This window comes from Anomaloglossus baeobatrachus, chromosome 3 (assembly GCF_048569485.1).
Source record: "Anomaloglossus baeobatrachus isolate aAnoBae1 chromosome 3, aAnoBae1.hap1, whole genome shotgun sequence".
Lineage (NCBI taxonomy): Eukaryota > Metazoa > Chordata > Amphibia > Anura > Aromobatidae > Anomaloglossus > Anomaloglossus baeobatrachus.
The window spans coordinates 191651121-191668965 of record NC_134355.1 but is presented as its reverse complement, the minus strand read 5'-3'; the positions used below and the strand labels follow the sequence as shown (position 1 = coordinate 191668965).

General features: G+C 43.0%; 1 protein-coding gene across 8 annotated transcripts in view; it reads left to right on the top strand.

The window, feature by feature from the left end:
- Nucleotides 1-17845, top strand: part of ARID1B (AT-rich interaction domain 1B) — a 572492-nt gene that overhangs the window by 40905 nt on the left and 513742 nt on the right. For all 8 annotated transcript variants that reach the window (XM_075339668.1, XM_075339666.1, XM_075339669.1 and 5 more), the window contains exon 2: nt 16459-16653. In XM_075339668.1, the coding sequence (XP_075195783.1) occupies nt 16459-16653 (195 nt within the window). The remainder of the gene's footprint in view (nt 1-16458; nt 16654-17845) is intronic.

The window sequence follows — 17845 nt, the reverse complement described above, 5'->3', positions numbered from 1 at the left end:
TTGTCTTGTTGGAAGATGAAATGACGACCCATCTTAAGATCCTTGATGGAGGAGCGGAGGTTCTTGGCCAAAATCTCCAGGTAGGCCGTGCTATCCATCTTCCCATGGATGCGGACCAGATGGCCAGGCCCCTTGGCTGAGAAACCGCCCCACAGCATGATGCTGCCACCACCATGCTTGACTGTAGGGATGGTATTCTTGGGGTCGTATGCAGTGCCATCCAGTCTCAAAACGTCACGTGTGTGGTTGGCACCAAAGATCTCGATCTTGGGCTCATCAGACCAGAGAACCTTGAACCAGTCTGTCTGAGTCCTCCAAGTGATCATGAGCAAACTGTAGACGAGCCTTTACATGACGCCTTGAAAGTAAAGGTACCTTACGGGCTCGTCTGGAACGGAGACCATTGCGGTAGAGTACGTTACTTATGGTACTGAAACAAATGTCCCCACTGCCATGAGATCTTCCCGGACCTCCTTCCTTGTTGTCCTTGGGTTAGCCTTGACTCTTCGGACAAGCCTGGCCTCGGCACGGGTGGAATCTTTCAAAGGCTGTCCAGGCCGTGGAAGGCTAACAGTAGTTCCATAAGCCTTCCACTTCCGGATGATGCTCCCAACAGTGGAGACAGGTAGGCCCAACTCCTTGGAAAGGGTTTTGTACCCCTTGCCAGCCTTGTGACCCTCCACGATCTTGTCTCTGATGGCCTTGGAATGCTCCTATGTCTTTCCCATGTTGACCAAGTATGAGTGCTGTTCACAAGTTTGGGGAGGGTCTTAATTAGTCAGAGAAGGCTGGAAAAAGAGACAATTAATCCAAACATGTGAAGCGCATTGTTCTTTGTGCCTGAAATACTTCTTAATACTTTTGGGGAACCAAACAGAATTCTGGTGGATTGAGGGGTTGAATAATAAATGACCCTCTGAATAAACTTTTCACAATTTAAAAAAAAAAAAAAAAAAAAAAAGAAATAACATTCTTTTTTGCTGCAGTGCATTTCACACTTCCAGGCTGATCTACAGTCCAAATGTCACAATGCCAAGTTAATTCCGAATGTATAAACCTGCTAAATCTGCAGGGGGTTGAATACTACTTGTAGGCACTGTATAAAGGCATACCTCTAACCAAGGTAGAGTTGGATATAGTGTGTGTAAATTTCAGGGTTTATTGATTTGAGGGGGGGGGGGAGAAATCTGGTACTATAGGCAAATCATATAGCATAGCATAAGATACTGAGAACATGCTTGAAATTATTATATATGATACATGAAAGAAAACTATGTTGTACCATAAATTTCACGGTCAGAGTATGTTACCCTGTACTTAAGCAGGATTCCAAGCTAGCAGCATTGGACCAATGGGGGGCTACGGTCAAGGAGTGTGAAGACTGCAAAATAGAAAATGAAGTAAAGATCACACTGTCACATATGAAACACTATTGAGGGGCATTAAAGTAATATGGTCATGAACTAGTTACTGAACATGTTAATGGACATATTTCATAATGACATATTTCATAAAAATGTATACTACATTATAGGAATTATGTTAGATTAATAAGTTTCTGCTCCCCTGGCCACTGTCCCCCCCTCTGTTTTTGGTCAACACGGTCTTTGGTATTTATTATAGTTTTGTTATCACACAATTGCCTATACGATTTTGCTCTGCTTTTCTTGCTAATATAGCACAGAGCAATCAATTCACTGACACTGACTCTGCAGGTCCTGCACCTCAATTGAATCTTTCTATTAGGGTGTGGTTCCAGTTGCGTTTTGCATGGACGAGTGCAATCCGATAAAACATCGGACTGCACCCGCACCAGTGCAAAACTATGGGGCAGTGTCCATCTGCAATTGATTTTTCATGTCAGATCGGCCTGAGAAATGAATGCGATTCTTGGCTCACGCACCCCCATACAAGTCTACGGGAGCGTGTGAGTCATCTCACTGCAGTGCGATGTACGCAGAGACAGGCAACAAAAAATATGGGGAGAAAGTGCTTTCTCCCTCTTGTCCGCAGCTGTGACCTAATCGCAAGATTGGATCATAGTTGCATGACCCTCGGCTCACACTCGCAGCAGAGGGTCATTAGCATATTGCTTCGCATGCTCTCGCATCAGGAGCTATGTGCAAGTGGATCTGAACCCTTAGGGTATGTGCGCACTAGGCGTTTTTTTCACGCTGCGTTTTTATGTGCGTTTTTGTCTCAAAAAACGCACCCGCGGCTAAAAAACGCGACAAACGCATGCGTTTTTGCCGCAATTTGGTGCGTTTTTTGCTGCGTTTTTGCTCACTGCGTTTTTAATCGGTGCACAATGCCATTAAAGATTGTTGATGAAAAAAAATAAAAAAGGTCTGATGTCATTTCCTTCTTCAAAATGTTCATTGTATGCAGGAGAGCAGACAGCTGCAGAACTAGTGTATGCAGGAGAGCAGACAGCAGCTGCAGAACTACAAGGCTCAGCATCCTCCATTCACTAGTGTATGCAGGAGAGCAGACAGCAGTTGCAGAACTAAAAGTCTCAGCATCCTCCATTCACTAGTGTGTGCAGGAGAGCAGACAGCAGCTGCAGAACTATAAGGCTCAGCATCCTCCATCCAGGACTGTATGCAGTTTTTTGCCCAAAAAGAAAAAAAAAATGACATGGGCTTCTCCACATTTTTGTATGCTAGCCGGGTACAGCAGGCAGGTACGGGCTGCCCCCAACCCCCAGCTGCCTATTTGTACCTGGCTGGGAACCAAAAATATAGAGAAGCCCTTTTTTTTTTTTTAATTATTTCATGAATTTCATGAAATAATTAAAAAAAAAAAATGACGTGAGCTTCGTCTAATTTTTGAGTCCAGCCGGGTACAACTAGGCAGCTGGGGATTGGAATCCACAGTGCAGGGTGCCCAAGCTTTCTGGGCACCCCCACTGAGACTTGCAGTCTGCAGCCACCCTAGAAAATGGCGCTTTCATAGAAGCGCCATCTTCTGGCGCTGTATCCAACTCTTCCAGCTGCCCTGATGCCGGGTGGCTAGCTGGGTAACAATGGAGTTAGGGCTAGCTGTATATTATCAGCTAGCCATAAGCCCGAAATTCATGGTGTCATGCCAATATTAGACATGGCCACCATGAATTTCTAGTAATGATAAAAAAAAACACAACACACAGAAAAATATTTTTATTAGAAATAAACCACAACACAATTAGTGACTCCATCTTTATTGAAATAAAGAACCCCCCTCCGCAGTAATCCTGGGTCAGGGTCCCGTCCAATCCGGATCCAAGATCATCTGATCGGTTTGCTGGAAGGCAAAGCGATCAGATGATGTGTCAGGTTAAACTACGTGAATCACATCACACATCAGCTGATTGTATAATCGGCTTTTATACAATCAGCTGATGCATCAGTAGAAAAAAAAAAATAATACTCACTTATGTGCTGTGCTGATTACCGGCAGCTCCTGCAGCGATCGATTGGACAGGAGTCTGATCCTGTCCGATCGCTGCAGGAGCTGCCGGTAATCAGCTGATGAAGTCCCCTGATGGCAGGATCAGCTGATAGCCGGCCGGGCGCGAAAAAGCCGGCGAGACTACGATCAGCTGATGCGTCAGGTGACTGCATCAGGTGATCCACCGCCAGGTCCTGCAAGCAAGGTCCTGCCCCGGGGAGACTGCACACAGCCAGAGCTGCGGTACCGAGACAGGGGCTGGGAGCGGGCATGGCACCGGGACCCTGCAGACAGGTGAGTATATATGACATTTTTTTTTTCTACTGTTCACTTTGGTTTTCGCCGCTGCCTCCACCTCCCGCCCAGACATGGCGCCGCACGGAGCTGACATGCACAGGACGGGAGGTGGACGCAGCGGTGACGGTACCGGGAGGATTCATGCTTCTGTGTTTACCAACAGAAGGAATCCTCTTCCTGTACACGTCACTTTACTGCCCACCCATTGCGTTTATAGCTGCGTTTTTAGTCATAGAAACGCGGCTATATGCGTTTTTCATTGCGTTGTTGAACATCTCATTGAACTCAATGGGTGAAAAACGCAGAAATAATTGACATGCTGCATTTTTGTGGTCACCACAAAAACGCAGCTACAAAAAAACGCTGTGTGCGGACAGCACTTATGAAAACCCATAGACATTGCTGGGGAAGCAATGTCACTGCGTTTTCAGCACAAAAACGCGGTAAACGCCGCTAAAAACGCGGCAAAAACGCCTAGTGCGCACAAGGCCTTAATCACAGACTGAGACTGACACTCTAATATTCTCTGTGACATCATTGCATTAGTACACCACAACTAGATTTACCCCTTCTATATTCCTTGTCTGCAATGATGAGCTGTAATATTCTAACATGGTCGCCTGCCCTGCGACCCCCCCCCCCTCCCCTGCCCTAATCTTATATTCACTCATCTCTTGCGCTTTGTTATATTTAAGTCTTGATTTTGTGACAGAGGTGCTCCTTTTCCTAAAATGTGTGTAAATCCATTAATAGAATGCATTGTATGTATTTTTTGTGATTCTCATACTATGAAACTTGATGGCTTTTGAATGAATGGTTTATTTACAATTTAAAATTATGTTGCTGTTACTCCTGTGGAATCCACTTATTAAGGGTTAAATCTCCCAGTGGACTGCGGCCATACCAATTTGTAATGGGCACAGGAATTTGTCACAAAAATTGAAATGACCTTAAAGGTCCTAATTGGAATGCTGCCTGACATTGTAACCTCGTGTGGGGTTCCTTCTCGCCTGCAGTCGTGTTCACACCAGCAGCCAAGTTATTACGTTACACATTGTATAATATCAGGTTAATGGCTGGAAGTAACCTTTTAGATAAAATGTTCTCAGTGTTTCAGAAATTAAGTGTGTAGGGCTGAATTGTTGTTACTTGAAGACATGACTTTCACTTTTCTTCTCCACATGTCAAGTATATGTATATTTGTGATCCATTGAGTTTCACAAGCTTCCGTAAGCTCTATGTAAAAGCTGTTATAAACCAGGAGTATATGATGACCATGCTAATGTTAAATAGACTAACCCTGGGAAAAACTAATAGAAAGTCCCCAAATACGGAACCAGTGGTATGAAAGGAATTTTATAGTTACAAACATCATGGGTTCAGATTATTTTATAAATCTAAAACTGCAAACACAGCAGTTAAGTTCCCTTGGTCCAGCATCATTTTGCTATTTACTGCCTGCAGGGGGGATGTTACTACTGTATTGCACATCACCACTGCAGCCAATCACTAAACTCAGCAAGTTTGCCTGTTAGGAAGGAGCAAGCCACTAAGTTACATAGGTTGGAAAAAGACTTGGGATACATTCTTTTGAACTTTTACAGATTACAGATAATTTAGTGACTGTGACTTGCTGCGGCAGTGATGTGCACTGCAATCATATCACCGCTGAAGGAATCTGTTGAGTTTTGTGGGGTGGTAGTCAAGGGAAAAGGATGGATTTTGGACACCCCGGCATGCTACGTGGAATGACTGGTCCTGGCTGGGTGTGTGGACATGTTATGTGGGCTGTGAACCCGTGTAGTCCGCATACTGCCTCTGATGTCAGCTGGCTATGGTCTCCTTGCGAGAACGAGTCCCCATGAGGTCAACAGTTTGTTTCAAACAACACTTTACCCAATGGTTCATTCTTTACAACAACTTCACACTCCAGATAGCGGACACATTTCTTCAAGCATGCTAGTCTGAATATTTTATTGTGACTTAATAAAGTTTAAGTTTTTTTTTAAAGACATTGGTGCTGGGTTATGATTTCCTCCCAGTTTCCCATCAATAATCTAGTCTGAATATGCCTTCCAAAACCGATTCCTACTGGGTTGCTCCAGATGTTACTGGTTTGACTGTCCTGTTCCCTTCCTGCAGTCCCATGTCCAGTTTCCTTAAAGGGAAGGTATTGCGGTTTTTTATTTTTGTATTAAAAATAGTGATTATGAAATCAAGTATTTCTAATACAAAATGAAAATCGCAGCTTATTTAGTTTTTATGTAATTCTTATTTTACTGGAGGCACTGGGGGCTGCCATGCTGGATTTGCTGTGTGTGTAACGACAGTAACTCCTTCCTTTATGGCAGCCCCTGTGCATGGACTCTGATAGTCGCGCTCCGACCCCATGAAGTACGTTACAGTGGGCGTCTGCTGTGACGTGGACACGCTCCCTGGGCTGTCCAGAACACAACAGAGGGAGGAGACCAGCGCCATCATTAGTGGAGCACACAGCGTGTGCTGTTTGTTCCACTTTACCCCTGTCACCCGCCGGGATGTGTGAGTACGGGCCGCCTCCCCTCCCCTCGTTACTGTCTCCGATGACATCCCATCCCTCCGTTCTCCCCAGCCCCTGCTCTGCCCCAGCTACTGACGCCGCCCCTCCCCCCGCCGTTACCCTTTCCATTGACACCCCCCTCCCTCCGTTCTCCCAAGTCCCCGCTCTGCCCGCTGCCGCAGCTCCCCCAGCTCTGCCCGCCGTGTGTGTGTGTGTGTGTGTGTGTCTCTCTCACAAGGTCCCCATCAGGGGTGATTGTGAGTGTGTGTCGGCGCTTGCGATGCTGTGCAGTGAGCTTCCAGGACCTGCGAGAGGATCACATGGGAAGCATGTGATATCTCCGGATGTTGTGAGTGTGTGCGCGCGCGATTGTACAGGTATGTGTGATAGCGTGAGTGTATGCGATCGGATGTGTGAGTGTATGCGATTGTATGTGTGAAATGTCGGGCGGACGCAGGGGAGGATGGCATGCAGCACAGCTTCCTGGAGCGCCCACCGGAGGTCACAGGGAGGAATGATGTGAAAGAGGTAGGTGTGTGTGTGTGTGTGTGTGTGTGTGTGTGTGTGTGTGTGTGTGTGTGTGTGTGTGTGTGTGGCATAAGGTCCCCATCAGGGGTGATTGTGTGTGTGTGTGTGGCATAAGGTCCCCATCAGGGGTGATTGTGTGTGTGTGTGTGTGTATACGCGCGCGCCACTGCATGTGAGTACCTGTGTGTGTACCGGTGATACTGTCTGCAGGGTTGTGTATCTAATCCTATCCTGTGTGATACTGTCTGCTGAGCCGTGTATCTAATCCTATCCTGTGTGATACTCCTGCTGTCCTTGGTGACACTTTAGACATTTCTGGTCACCAGGAAAATGGCTGTGCATTGTGTCCTTACATGTCATTCTCTGTTATCTGTTGTAAACACTCAGATTAGGAGAGGGGAGGCGTCCCATCACACACAGGAGAGCAGACTCCGCCCACTTTACAGCAGGCTGTAATCTGAGCTTTTTATACAGTGGAAATTCAGTAGGATTTCAGAAGCTGCTCCCCCTAGTGTTTTAACAGTGGAAAATATCAAACTTTTTTTTTTTTTTATATATTTTGCACAATTAAAAAAAAAAAAAATATTTAAACAAAACATTTAAACATTACTTTACATTTTTTCAGTTTATTATTATTATTATTTATTTTTTTTGACGATACCTTCCCTTTAAGTGTCCTATCATGACCGAAGTAAAGCATTATTACATCATCAACACTACACATTACAATTCACCTGACATATATTTCACAAAACCTTGTTCACACTACAATAACGTGAATGGTGTCTTCAGGGACAGAAACAGGACAGCAGTAGTCCCCCACATCTACATAGAGACCAGAAGCAAAAGGTAGGCAGCGCTCAACTCAGGAAGTTGAACGACCTGCTGTGTATGTACTTTTATATGTATAAAAGTGTCTGATACTTTAATATCTCAGTGGCTCTGCTAATGTGCAAAGTATTTGCAATCCATTCTAGGACACATTGCGCTCCAAATGTCCAATAGAGCTTTTTTTCACTTTTGAACCCTGCGGTGGTTGGAATTTGTGTACACAGGAAAAATTGGACTCCACAATTAATGACATTCCTCCTGTCACCATTGTCAAAATGAGAAATTTGGGGGCTAAAGCAATATTTTCATGGACAAAAAAAAATTAATTTTCACGGCCCAATATAATAAAATTCTGTGACGTACCAGTAGGTTACATATGGTCAAAACACCCATAAATGAGTAAATGAGGTAGTGTTTGTTTTTTTTTTTTTTTTTTTTATTGCGTCACTTTTGCTAGTTTGGCAGCTCAGGGGCTCTGCAAATGCAACATGGCATCCACAATCTGCTCATTCTGTATCTACATTTTCTAAAGTATAGGCTCTTCAAAGTCACTTTAAAAAGTAAAGTGATCCAAAAAAAAAATAAAAAATTACAGGTTTAGTAACTTTTTATTAAAAATAAAAATGACTGCTAAACGCCTACCTGTTAAACCCCCTAACTGCTGCGATCAATGGGTATTGCATTTGAGAGGGAGTGTGTTCCTCTCCCAAGCGATCTAAACACCAGCGACATGACGGAGACCCCAACGTTGCCATGGCAGCCAGATGTCGTATGACTACCTTCGGGTCACCCAGATATGACAAGCCTCTTAGACAATGGCTGCAGCATGGTCTGAGAGGCTTCTGTCAGTGTAAAATTGACAGGTATACTGAATACTGGTGCATTTCAATGGATTATATCAGCGATCAGTGTAATAAGTTAATGTCCCATATAGATCTAAAAAAAATTGTATAAATCTTTTTAAAAAAAAATCACAAAATAAAGAGCAAAAAAGGCTCCTTTAAAAATATAAATTAAAGCTGCAAAAAAACTACGCTTTATTTCATCATAGCGCCCAAACAATAAATGGAATAAAATACGCTCAGTCACAGGTAAATAAAAATAGTAGAGCTGGAAAGGTCATCTTGTCCCCCAAAAACAAGCGGCCATACAGCTTCATCAGCGGAGAAATAAAACCGCTTTAGCTCTCAGACAGCAATGCAAAATATATATATATATTTTTTTTCTATGAATTTGCCGCTTTTACAGCATCAGGCTATGTGCCCACGTAGCGTATTTTCATGCAGTTACACTGCGGTGCAGATCGCAGCATAACTGCATGCATCCTGCGTCCCCAGCACAATCTATGACTATTGTGCCTAACCCATGCCCACGTGGCGTATTAGAACGCAGCGTTTCGACTGCTGCCAAATCGCTGCGTTCTAAGAAGTGACATGTCACTTCTTTCGTGCGCTTTGCATGCTGTCTATAGGGAGAGGCAGCATTCAGAGCGCACGAATTCTGCAGGCACCAGGCGCTTCAGAACAGAGCTTTTCAGCTGCGCTCTGAAGCGGACCTTGTACGCACACGTGGGCGCATAGCCTAAAAACAAAATCTAAAAAAACGATAGATTATATCTAATATCTGTATTCCCACTGATCTCAAGAATAAAGCTGCTTTATCACTTTTACGACATTGTGAACAGCGTACAACTAAACCAAAATTCCTGTATTGCTGTTTCGTCTTGATTCTGCCTCCTTGTTATAGTAAGGAGAGCCCGCTTAATTTACGGTGTGTGTGTGTGTGTCCCCAGAAGCATGATCTGGGCATAGTGTAGAGGTACTACAATTTACCGTATTTTTCGCTTTATAAGATGCACTTTTGTTCCCCCAAATTTTGGGGGAAAGTAGGGGGTGTGCGTCTTATAATCCGAATATACAGGGGTGTGTGTGTGTGTGTGTGTGTGTGTGTGTGTGTGTGTGTGTGTGTGTATATATATATAGATAGATAGATATATAATATATATACACACACACACACACACACACACACACACACACACACACACACACACACACACACACACTTTGCAGGGTCTAGGGGAGGTGGGGGCAGGTGAAAGCTGCAGGCGGCAGCGTTAGATCTCCCGCTCATATAATATGCACTGCCGCTGTCAATCACTGTGGTGCTGAAACCGCACCGCAGTGATGGACTGGGGCAGCGGCGCATATTGTATGTGCCTGCGCCCACCTGTGATGGCACATGCCCCCCCTGTGTTAGATATGGCGCCCATGCTACTGCTCATCCTAAAATAAAAAAGTTTTACTTACCCCCTCCAGCGTTTCTCCCCGGTGTCCCTGCTTCCACTGTGATCAGGTACGCAGAGATGATATCACTCTGCTGTGCCGATCACATGACCGGCACCGAGAACCAGGAAGTGGAGGAGGAGCAGAAGCACGCAGGGAGACACGAGAAGGGACAGCGCTGAGGAGGTAAGGAAAGAGTGTTTTGTTTTACTATGGGCAGCAGCATGGAGGCGATATCTAACACAGGGGGACTTGTGCGATCTATAGGGGCCATGGGCAGCACAGGGGAACGTGTGCAATCCATAGGGGGCCATAGGCAGCACAGGGGAACATATGCAATCCATAAGGGGCCATAGGCACCACAGAGACGTGTGCAATCCATAGGGGGCCATAGGCAGCACAGGGGAATGTGTGCAATCCATAGGGGGCCATAGGCAGCACAGGGGGACCTGTGCCATCCATAGGGGACCTGTGCCATCCGTAGGGGACCTGTGCCATCCGTAGGGGACCTGTGCCATCCATAGGGGACCTGTGCCATCCGTAGGAGACCTGTGCCATCCGTAGGAGACTTGTGCCAGGCTGCCAGCAATAGGAGACGCGTGCCAGCACAGGGGGACATGTGCCATAAATAGGTGACGTGTGCCATCAATGGGGGACGTGTGCCATCAATGGGGGACGTGTGCCATCAATGGGGGACATGTGGCATCACTGGGGGACGTGTGCCAGCACAAGGGGGCTATATTCAATATAAAGGGGGCCATATCCAGATTATGGGGGCTAATTTTAGGATGGGGGGCTATGAGGGACATATACCCTATATGATTTGTTAGACGGACACTGGCATTATAAGATGGACTTCATTTAACATTAAAAAAAAAAAATTCTCTTAACTTCACCAAATTTGTGGGTGCGTCTTATAATCAGGTTTGTCTTATAAAGCGAAAAATACGGTACTTGTCACTACAAGGGCTTATTTGCAATTTTTGAATTCTGCAACATTGCATTTGATGCCATGGGTGTTTTCCAGAGACTAAATTGTCAGTACACCCATAGATGAATTCCCAGAGGGGTTTAATTTCCAAAATGTGGTCACTTGAGGGGATTTCTACTGTTCCATCAGTTAGGCGGTCTTCAAGTGGAGTCTATTCTATTCTATGAAAATTTGTGCTCCAAAATTAAAACTGTGCTCCTTCCCTCCTGAGCCCTGTGGTGCAGCCAAACAGTACTGTACAGTCGCATGTGAGGCATTGCCACAGTCGGGAGAAATTGTGTATTACATTGAAGTCCTTTTTTCTACTTGTACCCCTTGTAAAAATTGCAAATCTGGTGTTAAAAGAACATTTTGTGGTAAAAAAAAAGTTTTGTTTTTTTTTCATAACTGCCCAAAAGTATTAATTTTGTGACACCTATGGTGTCAATATGCTGACTGTACCTTTTGGATGAATTAATTGAGGGGTACAGTTTGTAATATAGGGTCACTTTTTGGGGGTTTCTGCTTTTTTGGCATGTCTGGGCCTCTTCAGATGTGACATGGCATTCGCAATCTATGTCAGCCACTCCAAAATTCTAATAGCACGCCATCCAAGCCCTGCCTTGTACTAAAACAGTAGTTTTCTGCCACATAAGGGGTATTGGCCTATCCTGGAGAAATTGCACAACCAATTGTTTTGTGCATTTTCTTCCGTAACACTTGTGAAAATGCAAAATTTAGGGCTAAAACATTTTTGTGCAAAAAATGATTTATTCTTAAATTGTCCTTGTCAGGAAGATGAAAACAGTCTCAGGGTGACCTGGTTGTCTAGGCTTTTCACTAATATCTTCAGTTGCTTTATGTAACTGCACTGTTTTGAATCATCACATTACGGGTAGCGCACGCTGCGAGGTTTTTCCAATGCCAGCGGCGAGACTAAGTGGTCATGTGACCGCAAGTATGCAACATGCATAATTCCAACCACACGCTGATAAGATGTCCACGGCCTTGCTCATTTCACTTGTACTAATCGAGGCCACACACGTCTAGTCGGAATGTGTCTGGAAGTATGCATGCTCATCGGTCTTGCCGGCAACGGATAATCTTCACTGCGTGCAATGTGAGGACGAACGTCTGTAGTTATTTTAGAAAGACTGCAGACTTTCATCAGAAGTCTGCACAACTACACATAATCTGATCATTTAAAAGACCACTCCAGGCAGTATGTACATATGCAATACTACTATATTATGTGATGCTTGGTGCAGGGCTTAAAAGCAAAAACGTTTATTTTAGGAAAGTATATATACTCCTCATTGCTGACTTGTCTGGCCAGTTTGATGACTGTAAGGCTATGTGCGCACTTACCGGATTTTTCGCGGATTTTGCCGCGGATTTGCTGCATGTTTCGCTGCAGAAAATGTTCATAACATCTCTGCAGTGAATCACCAGCAAATCCTATGGAGAAAAAAAATCCTGTGCGCACTGGGCGGAATTTGACAGCTGCATGTTTTGCTGCGGGAATCCCGCAGCAAAAACAAGTGCATGTCACTTCTTTTCCGCACATCGCTGCGGGATTTTACTCCATTGACTCAATGTTAATCAAGAAATCCCGCAGGGAATAACGCAGGCAGCAAATTCTGTGCGGTTCACTGCGTTTTCCTGCGTTATTCCCTGCGGTATTTTGCGGTTTACCTCCGGTAATGTGCATCACTTGCTTGCGGTTTTGCAGGGAAGTGATGTCATTACAGGAAGAGGAAGCCGTGCAGAGTAAACACACACACAGATCACAGACACAGACATCACAGACACATAGATCACATAGACACAGACACATAGAACACACATAGAAAGCAAGCGGAAATATAGGAAAAAAAGAACGTGGGCTCCGCTGCATATTTACCTTCCAGCCGAGGTAAGCACACAGCGGCGGCCCGGTATTCTCAGGCTGGGGAGGGAGAGGGGAAGGGGTAATGTCCCCCGCCTCACTCCCCCTCCGGCAGCCGAGAATATCAGCCGCAGCTGCCCCGGGACTGTCGCATGCAATATGCGACAATACCGGCGTGTCCTCGGCTCTTCTTGCCACCGTGTAGCAGTGGTGACAAGGTAATACAAGGGGTTAATGGTGATGGGGGACCACCGCCATTAACCCCAGGCTTGATCATGGCAGCGTCTATGTGACAGCTGACATGATCAACCCGTAAGTAAAGTGAAAAAAAACACAGACACCGAAAAATCCTTTATTTTAAATAAAACAAACAAGCATCGTTCACCATTTTATTAACCCCTCCCGCACCAAAGCTCCGGTGTAATCCAGGTCCGACGTCCAGCGCTGCTTCCATCCAGCCGCGACTGTCACAGACACAGGCTGAATGAAAGCAGCAGAGGTAATTACCGGTCATTTCCCACGGCCGGTAATGTGAACTCACTGCCGACCGTGGGAAATGCAGCGATCTGTCATCTATCTATCTATCTATCTATCCCTCTGTCTATCTATCTATCCCTCTATCTATTCTTCTGTCTATCTACTCTCAGAATTAAATGACTTTTTTTTTTTTTTTTTTTCTTCAATGTGCTTTATTGCATTGAATGCAATAAAGCACATCCCAACCCGCACGCGGCAAAACCGCGGCAATACCGCAAATAATACCGCGGTAAAACCGCAGCAAACCGCGGCAAACCGCATGCGGTTTTCGGGTGCGGTTTCCCGCGGTTTTTTACCGCGGGTGCGGTAATCTTTGAGGGCATGCGGAATTTTCTCAAGAAAATTCCACTTCCCAGTGCGCACAGAGCCTTAGAAGTATGATAACCTTAAAGAAACACTCAACCAGGTACACCATGTTATTTCTAATGTAAGTTGGGTGTTCATCTTATCCATGTGCCAACTATACTATTATAAAAGTCACCAAGCTGACCACACACATCAGCACTTATAAGTATGTTTACTTTGCAAAAATAATTTTCATACTTTGTTTCAAATTTTTGAGTCATTGGTGAAGTGAACACTACAGTATCAAATAGACCACTACTTTCAACCAGTGCCATGAGATCTGTAATCTGAGTAATATTTAGTCCAATTTGGCCTGACAAGTGAAATATTTATACCAGTTTTAATCACATCTTTTTAGTATTTACTTGTGACAAGAACCATATATTAGTACCCGGTTTCCCCTAAAATAAGCCCCAGTAGGATTTTTGGGGCTTTTTGGAGTATGCTTAAAATAGAAGCCCTACTCCAAAAATAAGCCATATTTGCGGTTCCATATGGAAGTTTCCAATCAGCTAAAAAGTTTAAAAATACACCCGGACCCTTCATCAAAGAAAGCAGAACACCCCCCCCCCCCCACCCCCCCACACCAAAAAAAGAAAGAAAAAATTAAAAGAAGAATCACACTCATCAGACTCTAAATAATTACAGTTGGCAAGTGTCGATGGTGAATGCGCTCACATTGAGATCTGCCTGGTCCCTCACCGTTCCAGCTACATTGCAGTGCAGTTCTTACAGACCGGGTACTATTATTACTAATGCTGAGTCATGCTGCTTCCAGTCAACTGCAGTGGGACTCAGGGGGACCGGACAGCGACAGATTTGTATGTGAGAGACCATTCACTTGCCAACTCAGATTGTTTGTGGTCTGGTAAGTACGATTGTTTTATTGGCTTTCTCGTGCAGGTAAACTTAACAGTACATAAAGAATAATAAATTTAAGCAGTTAATTTAAACCATAGTAAACATGGCATGTACCAACACTATAGCACGGGTTCTGCGCTAAGAGAATAGAAAATGAGAAAAGAAAATGTACATCTCAACTAGTAATTGATTAACCACAAAAAAGTTAATGTTCCAAAATGTGAGGACATGATTAAATTTGAATAAATGTTTGGTTTTTTTTTTTTTGTTTTGTTCAAGAATAGATATGGACTGTTCATGGGGAAAATATAACACCTCCCCTTAAAAGCCCTAGTGGATCTCTTGGTGCAAAAAATAATATAAGACTGTCTTATTTTCAGGAAAACACTGGTATATGTACACTAGTATATAACCCATGCTTTTCTTGTTGGGTATGGTTTTAAATGTAATCAAGTTTTATAACTCAGCAAATTTTTCTTTATCCTAGGCTTGGATAAAATGTGTTGACTCTTAAATTACAAGATGTGTACATCTCAATCCAATTTTGTTATGTAAAGCAGCCAGTCAGCTTTGAAGTGCTGCATTCGGAATAGCCATAGAGCGAATACAAAGCATTCATCATAGAGAGGAAGGCAGAAAACTTTACACTGCTTCCAAATCATCTGCTGTGTCCAATAAGAGCCATGCATTGCACAACACTGAGCCATCGTTATGCCTGCTACAAATGTCCTTGCGTGGCATATTTGCAGGCATTGTAACCACCTGCAGGCTTCACAACTAGGGCCTGCTGCACACAAAATACAAGGCAACTTTTTAAATGATATATATTTAGTGCTACACGGTAGATCTTTGAACCTGCTTTTTCATCTAAGCACACACTACCCCAGCATTTTGTTCAAGTAAAAAACAGCAATTATGGAACCAAAGGAAAGAATATGCTGAAGTTCTGCTGACATTCTGTCTAAAGTCCGAGTATTGTAATAAAATATTTTTTATTTTTTTTTTTTTATCAAACCTAAAGATAATCCACTGTTCAGTTTACAGATGGTATGATATGCAGATATTTGCCGAAGTTATATCATTTTTTTTACTTTTGTTTTCTTGATTGTGCAGTTATATAAATATTTTAGTGTCACCAGAGAGGAGAAAAAAAATGGCTCTTTAAGAATGGGACATAAAAACCGTTGGCAGTGAGAACGGGATAAAAACTATTTCCATTGTACACAAGTAGATGGAGATATACCCACCCAAAATAAATATATATGTATGTGGGTATAATATAATTTATTTTTTTATTTATTTTTTTTTGTGTGTAGCTTTGGTGTAAACTTTCTGAAAGGACAGGATATAGGAGTTAAAGTGTCACAACTGACCCCGCCACCCCCCCTCCATTTATAAAGACGTTTGCACACACTCATTAGACACAACAATACCAGGGTCTGACCATTGTGGCTATGTACATATGGTAGCAAACAAGGAAGTTTAAAAAAAACAAACAAAAAACACACCCTTACTGGCAAGTTTGAAAATGTCAAGATTTATCTTTTTTTTTACTTTACTTTTATTTTGGATAGTGGTATGTAATGTAAACTAAATATAATATTTGCCAGAAGTACTTTAAAGGTGTTGATCACAAAAACCTGACTATAAACAATAGGTTAATTTGTGATTACCGTAAATATTCTCTGTAATTGGCATGTTCTGACCTCTGCATGTTGCCATCCTGATTGAAGTTTACTTTGTTTTTTATTATGCTGGCCTCCTTGGTGTGACTAGACAAGAACAACATGTAGGGTGTTTTTGGGTTTTGTTTTCTTTTTATTTTCCATTTAATGTACAATCTCTAAAAATATAAACATGATAATTTGTGTACAAATGTATAATGCTTGCAAAGCCAGCCAACAAAGGATATCTGCATTTACATGTTCTTTTTATTGTGTACAAACAGGGCAGTTCAATGGATCCAATGGTAATGAAAAGGCCTCCAGTTTATGGAATGGGCAGTAGCCCCTACTCACAGACTCAACAAAGCAGTCCTTATCCTGGCCAGACATATGGAACTCAAGGCCCACAAAGATATCCAATGGGAATACAGGGACGTACTCACGGTACCATGGGAGGAATGCAATACCCCCAGCAACAGGTTTGTGACGTCATTTTGTTTTTTTCTGCATGTGTTTAATTGGTGAAAGGGATGATTTTCCAGGAGAGAATAGGATTGGGCATATTGAGCTCCAATATGCTCTATCTGGATTTCCTCCAACAGCTGACATGTGCTGGGCTGCCATATACATATGGACACTGATTAATCGTTAGGCAGGGATGGCAGACTTCTAATGTGTATGGCCAGCTTAAAGATTCACTGCATAATAATGTGACTTCCTATAAATATTTGACATCTTTGTTCTCAATGCATTTTACTATAAAGTGACAGAACAGTCCACAGTCCTCATTGAGAAGAATCTGCTGTTTGTAATAGTATACAGTGCCATTTTACATTTACCCGCAAAGTAGCGTGGCCAATTAATTAGAGGTGTACGTTTCTATTCAGGGATATTGTTTTTCAAGACAGCTGTTAAAGGAATGTGGACTAATAATAATCTGCTAGTATCTTTAAACGTCATTTAGGAACTTATTTATTAGTATTCTTATTCTTTATTAATTCTCGTAGTTCGCACTGCACACTAAGCCTAAGAGGTATGTGCATGTATACGTTAAATGCCAGCATACCCACTGAGTTTTAGCAGAAAGGCGTTTTAGGACAGTATCTATCAAAATATATATATACACATACATACATACACACTATATCGATAACTAGATATGTCTATCGCTACTATTTGGATATATACCACACACATTAAGGGGAGATATACAGTATAGCCCAGTTTTCGCTCACAAAACCACAACAGGTTGGGGGAAAAAAATCTGATTTAACTACAAAAGAATAGGTTGTCTCTTCCATTTCATATTTAACATTAGAAAACATATTGGTGCAGATATTTAATTGCTATTTTATGAAGTTAAGAAGTTAGCCTTTTGGTGACTGAGTAGTACAATCAGTGTCTTCTCTCTCCAATACTTTGTAGAAAATAACACATAAAACAAATAGAAAATGTTTGTCTCTTGTGCTTTATTTCCAGATATTTGTATTTTTTATTTTTTTTTAATAAATATGCCTATTTGTATTGTGTTCAGGAAAGGCAGAGATTTGTCTCTGGAGGAGTTTGTTTTTCCTCCGTATGCAGTTGACTAATCTAAAGCAGGCAGCATCATACAGGAGAAAAGAAAAAAAACAACCTCACAGAATGGTAGACCTGGATTCATATGAGACA